Source organism: Hypanus sabinus, chromosome 13, assembly GCF_030144855.1.
Source record: "Hypanus sabinus isolate sHypSab1 chromosome 13, sHypSab1.hap1, whole genome shotgun sequence".
NCBI classification, from domain to species: Eukaryota; Metazoa; Chordata; class Chondrichthyes; order Myliobatiformes; family Dasyatidae; genus Hypanus; species Hypanus sabinus.
In genome coordinates this window covers 5,872,500-5,878,974 of record NC_082718.1, presented here as the reverse complement: position 1 = coordinate 5,878,974, position 6,475 = coordinate 5,872,500, and the positions used below count along the sequence as shown (strand labels likewise).

The following is a 6,475-nucleotide window of genomic DNA, read 5'->3' as shown; positions in this document are numbered from 1 at the left end:
CTGTGCAGTGACCTCTCCAAACCAGACGGTGATTGAACTGTCCAGCTCAGATTATATGTGAATCCTGATTCAATTGTTGATCCTGAAAGGAATAACTTGCATAAGTTCAGGGGCAATTAGGAAAGTAACTATGAAACTGGACAAGGGAGAGCCAGTGGATGTAGTGTACCTGGACTTCCAGAAAGCTTTTGATAAAGTCCCACATAGGAGATAGAAGGGCCGAATGGCCTACTCCTGCACCTACTGTCTATTGAAAGGTCCGCTTGGCGTTGTGACTTCCTACTCCCATCCACACAACTTTGTTGGACTGAATTCCAGTGACCGAGCCTTGGAGCGGTGTTGCGCGCTTATCATAATGATACTGGAGCTTAGATTGTCAATCTAGAGGGGCAATTGCAGAGAATGGTTCTTATCCTCTTAAAAATCCCATTAAAAAGATTAAAAATCAAGGACTTGGGTCCCCGCCAGCACTCCCCGATAAAGTCTGCCTCCGCCTGAAGTCGAGGCACCGCTGTCTGGAGCACACGGCTATATACAATAATTATTTGTTCTCAGATAATCCAATACCCCCAAGTGATCATTGAATAAATTGATTGTACACCCCTATGTGTCCAATTTATTGGTACGTCATCAAGTCATTATGTTGGTGTGTATTGGTACTGTGAACCATTAGGGTTTTTTTCTGGAAAAGTCAACAGTTTTGATACAACATATTGTGTGGGAATGTCTCCAGATTGCTGCAGATTGATGTCAGTCATTAATCTCCGGGCAAGGAGGCTGCCCCTGCTCCTCTCGCCCTTTAAATGTTTCCGGGACTTCCCGCCTGTCCACGAGTCTCTGTTCTAAGACTTGGCCATGAGGATGCTTTTGCTCTTCTCGGCTCTGCTGGTGCTCGTTCGCGCTCAAGGAGGCTTCGAGGGGTGAGTTCTTACCCCGTGGTAGTGTAACTTTCAAACGCGTTCCCTGACAATGGGTTTACAGATCAGACTAGAAGGAGGCGGATAGACACGGGGTTGTAAATGTGCCTGATCCCATGTCCGACCTTGGCCGAGTTAGTTGACCTCGGCTCGCTCGGAATGTAGGAAGACAGGTGGTCAGTGCGTGAATGAGAGAGCCTCGATCGGGGGTTCCCAACCTGGGTTCTATGGACCCCTAGCTGAACGGCGTTGGTCCACGGCCTAAGCAAAGTTGGGAACCCCTGGCCCAGATCCTGCGGCGCACAATCCGAAATTCGAAGGCAAGAGGAGGAAACAGATATCGAATGATTCCTGAGACAAGCGCCACACTGCAGTGTGGATTCGAACAGACACGGTGGGACGAATGGGGCTCTTCCCGTGCTGTGTAATTCTGCCATCATTCTCTCTCATCCACAAGAAGCCGGAGGCGGCCACGGGGGGAGAAGTGTTCTGGCTGCCTCTCACTGTCGGCAGACGCTGGAAATCCAAGCACCTCACACAAAATGCTGGAGGAGCTCAGTCGGTCAGGCAGCATCTGTGAAATTGAGTAACGGTTTACGTTTCGGGCCGAGGCCTCGTTGTCCGTGGCCGCCAGTCTAACTGACCATCGGTCAGAACAACGGTGGTTCTCCCTGATATTGTGATCGGGCGAAAGGTCTCCACCCGAACCCCCGACTGTCCAATCCCCCCACCATTACAGATGCTGCCCGACCCGCTCAGTTCCTGCAGCATCTAGTTTGTCTGCGTTCGGGCACGGGCAGTCTCTTGTCCAGCGGGCTATCTGTGGGGGCGTTGAAACGAAAGACATAGCAAGATTTATTGGTCCAGAATAACTGATTTAAAGAATTTGAATAATGAAATAACGAGGTTCAATGTTCCTGACATATGTCGTGAAATTTGATGTTTTGCAGCAGCAGTACATTTCAATAATTAAAACCGAACTATAAATTACAGTAAGAAATGTATACAAAATAAATTAGTGCAAAAAGCGAGCAGACATCGCGAGGTAGCGTCCAGGGTTCATTGTCTATTCAGAAATCTGACGGTGGCGGGGGAGAAGATGTTCCCAAAGGGTTGAGTGCCTGTCTTCGGGCTCCTGTATCTCCTCGCTGACGGTAGTGATGAGCAGAGAGGGCAGGTCCTGCCTGGGGCGGCAAGTTGACGAGGGATGCTGAGGCATCGCCTTTTGAAGGTGACCTGCACGCTTGTGCCCTCGGACCCTGTGGAGTGGCCCCACTGTACATCAAAGTACCACAAAACAACACATTCACTCCGTCAAAGAGGAAGCTTAAAGAGGACATTTGGGACTGAAGTGAGAAGCTGGGGACTTGAGCGGGACGATTCCAGATCTTAAATATTCACAGCTGAGGATAGGACTGGCCACGAGAGGGAAATTACTCTTAACAGGCCAAACGAAGGGAGAGAGATGATTGGAGAGGCGGTTCAGAGGTGGGAGGGGGAGATATCGGTAAAATGGTAGGCTCTCTTTCTTTGTGGTTCATAACAGAGCAGGCGCGACTGTGAAGTCCTGTTTCTGCTTGGTGTGTTTGCAGAGACCAGGTACTCCGCATCACACTCCGAGATGAGGAACAAGCCAGCCTGGTGATGTCCATGGAGGAACAAGACCATCTGCAGGTAAGGCCATCTTCACTGGCGGCTGGATTCGCAAGTGTCCGGCAACCGAGCGTGAAGCGACCCCGTCCCGCCCAGTGAGTGAAAGCACTGTTCAAGTCACTTTCATTGTCATTTCGACCACAACCGCTGGTACAGTACACAGTGAAAATGAGACAACGTTTTTCAGGACCATGGTGTTACATGACACAGTACAAAAACTAGACTGAACTACGTAAAAAAACAACACAGAGAAAGCTGCTCTAGACTCCAGACCTACACTGGACTGCGTAAAGTGCACAAAACAGTGCAGACATTACAATAAATAATAAACTGGACAGTAGGGCAGTAAGGTGTCAGTCCAGGCTTCGGGTATTGAGGAGTCTGATAGCTTGGGGGAAGAAACTGTTACATAGTCTGGCCGTGAGAGCCCGAATGCTTTGGTGCCTTTTCCCAGACGGCAGGAGGGAGAAGAGTTTGTATGAGGGGTGCGTGGGGTCCTTCATAATGCTGTTTCCTCTGCGGATGCAGCGTGTAGTGTAAATGTCCATAATGACGGGAAGAGAGACCCCAATGATCTTCTCAGCTGACCTCACTATCCACTGCAGGGTCTTGTGATCCGAGATGGTGCAATTTCCGAACCAGGCAGTGATGCAGCTGCTCAGGATGCTCTCAATACAACCCCTGTAGAATGTGATGAGGATGGGGGGGTGGGAGATGGACTTTCCTCAGCCTTCGCAGAAAGTAGAGATGCTGCTGGGCTTTCTTTGCTCTGGAGCTGGTGTTGAGGGACTAGGTGAGATTCTCCGCCAGGTGAACATCAAGAAATTTGGTGCTCTTAACGATTTCTACTGAAGAGCCGTTGATGCTCAGCGGGGAGGGGTCACTCTGAGCCCTCCTGAAGTCAACAACCATCTCTTTTGTTTTGTTCACATTAAGAGACAGTTTGTTGGCTGTGCACCAGTCCGTTAGCCGCTGCACCTCCTCTCTGTGGGCTGACTCGTCGTTCTTGCTGATGAGACCCACCACGGTCGTGTCATCGGCGAACTTGATGATATGGTTCGAGCTGTGTGTTGAAGCACAGTCGTGGGTCAGCAGAGTGAACAGCAGTGGACTGAGCACACAACCCTGGGGAGCCCCCGTGCTCAGTGTGATGGTGTTGGAGATGCTGCTCCCAATCCGGACTGATTGAGGTCTCCCAGTCAGGAAGTCTAGGAGCCAATTGCAGAGGGAGGTGTTCAGGCCCAGTAGGCTCAGCTTTCCAATCAGTTTCTGAGGGATGATTGTGTTGAAAGCTGAACTGAAGTCTATGAACAGCATCCGAACGTACGTGTCTTTTTTGTCCAGGTGGGTTAGGGCCAGGTGGAGGGTGGTGGCAATGGCGTCGTCTGTTGAGCGGTTGGGATGGTACGCAAACTGCAGGGGGTCCAGTGAGGGGGGCAGCAGGGTCTTGATATGCCTCATGTCGAGCCTCTCGAAACACTTCATGATGATGGATGTGAGTGCAACGGGACGGTAGTCATTGAGGCAGGACACTGAAGACTTCTTCGACACGTGTACAATGGTGGCAGCCTTGAAGCCCGTTGGAACGGTGGCACTGCTCAGGGAGGTGTTGATGATGTCAGTGAGAACATCTGCTAGCTGGTCTGCACATCCTCTGAGCACTCTACCAGGAATGTTGTCTGGTCCAGCAGCCTTCCCTGGGTTGACCCTGCACAGGGTTCTTCTCACATCGGCCACGGAGAGACACAGCACCTGGTCATTTGCAGGAGGGGTGGACTTCCTCGCCGCCACGTCATTTTCCGCCTCAAACCGGGCGTAGAAGTTATTCAGCGCATCTGGGAGGGAGGCATCACCCGCACAGTCAGGTGATGTGATCTGTTGTGATCTCTTCACCTGGCGAAATCGGTCCTTAAGCGCTTTTCCAGCCAGGCTACCAGAAGCCATCTCATTGAATGAATCCCCCTCGGTAGGAAACAAAACCACGTTGCCTCTGAGATAGCTGACAGGAGGGATAGGGTGGTAACTGATTACCTGCGTGTTACACTCGCCGTCTGATGCTTGGTCGGTCCCGTTGGGATTGGCACCTTCGTGTAACGCTGCCGCATAATCTCATTACATCATGAGATATAAGAGCAGAATTCGGCCAATCGACCAGTCGGGGCTGCTCCGCCAGTTCACACAGGTGAACTTCCCACTATTCAGGACATTTACAAGGACAGGTGTGTAAAAAGGGCCCGTAAGATCATTGGAGACCCGAGTCACCCCAACCACAATCTATTCCAGCTGCCACCATCCGGGAAACGGTACCGCAGCATAAAAGCCAGGACCAACAGGCTCGGGGACAGCTTCTTCCTGATTAACTCGCTCTGACACAACAGTATTTCTGTGTTCTATTGACTCTCCTATGTTACTGTACACACTAAATTACTATAAATTGCACATTGCACATTTAGATGGAGACGTAACGTGAAGATTTTTACTCCTCATGTATGTGAAGGATGTAAGAAATAAAGTCAATTCAATTCAAAGCTGATTTATTATTCCTCTGAACCCCATTCTCATGCCTTCTCACCGTAATCTTCCACATCCTTACTAATCACGAACCTATCAACCTGCAAGAGACTTGGATGCCACAGCTAACGGTGACAATGAAATCTACAGATTCACCACCCTCTTGCTAAAGAAATTCTTCCTCATCTCTCATCTAAAGAGATGTCCCTCTTTTCTGAGGCTGTACCCTCTTGTCCTAAACTCCCCCCTGCATTTTGAAACCACCCCCATGACTATCAAAACATTCATGGATCTGACAGAAGGATATTTGGTGGCTCATACCGGGAGCTGGTCGATATAGCCCAAGGTATGGTTACAGATGGCCTCACCTCTTATAGTGACACCCCAGGGAAGATATTTATGATGTAAATTCCATATTTGTTTTTCCTCGCACCCAGCTTGACATCTGGCGGAGTCCCGTCAGGACCGACCTCACCATGGATGTGCGTGTTCCTCAAGGGAGTCTCCAGTCCTTCAAGGTGTTCCTGGAACACAATGCTATCGAGTATTCCACAATGATTGAAGACCTGCAGGTACAGCACTGGGAGAAAAACCGTTTGAAATATTTCCAGAGGCCAATGCTAAAGGAGAATCAGAACTGTACTGCAGTACAGTGCAAGGCGTAAAAAATGACAATGAGCTTCAAAGTAGTACTGTAATGTTCGTGGGTGCTGGGACCTTTCTGAAATCTGATGGAGGGGAATAAACAGTTCCTAAAACTATTAGGAACTATACAACAAGCAGTGTGTGTGTGTGTGTGTGTGTGTGTGTGTGTGTGTGTGTGTGTGTGTGTGTGTGTGTGTGTGTGTGTGTGTGTGTGTGTGTGTGTGTGTGTGTGTGTGTGTGTGTGTGTGTGTGTGTGTGTGTGTGTGTGTGTGTGTGGGACACACACACGCAGATCAGGTGTGTGATTCAGTGAGCTGGGAATGGGTGTGTTGTAGAGTGAGGTATGTCAGTGTAGGACAGATTCAGGATTAGACTGGACTTTTGCTGGGATAGAGATGATGCTTTAAAAAAGAATTATTGTTCCGATATTGTACTTAATATCTCTTCCCCTCCAACATCATTCAAACAAATATTTCTGGGGGTTTGGTGCCATGGTGTCAGAGTTTGAAAGGCCTGTACAAATCCACATTTCATCTTTTAGGTGATGATCGACAATGAAAGAATTGAAGCGGAGCAGTCAACGCTGATGGAACTCACCTCTACCACCTTCAACTACGGCCAATACCACACTCTGGAGGAGGTGTGTACATGCTTGGGAAATTGCTTCATATTTATCTGCTAAACAATGGCAACACTGCAGTGGGGAAGGGGATGCTCAGGAGGGCTAGCCTGGTAGATAGAGTACTGAC

The 6,475-nt window shown here is 49.4% G+C and overlaps 1 protein-coding gene across 1 annotated transcript in view; it reads left to right on the top strand.

The window, feature by feature from the left end:
• Positions 1-855: 855 nt before the first annotated feature.
• LOC132404298 (carboxypeptidase A1-like) overlaps positions 856-6,475 on the top strand; it is a 55,816-nt gene continuing 50,196 nt past the window's right edge. The window contains exons 1-4 of the mRNA XM_059988471.1: positions 856-920; positions 2,510-2,591; positions 5,519-5,653; positions 6,268-6,366. Coding sequence (XP_059844454.1) covers positions 856-920; positions 2,510-2,591; positions 5,519-5,653; positions 6,268-6,366 — 381 coding nt within the window. The remainder of the gene's footprint in view (positions 921-2,509; positions 2,592-5,518; positions 5,654-6,267; positions 6,367-6,475) is intronic.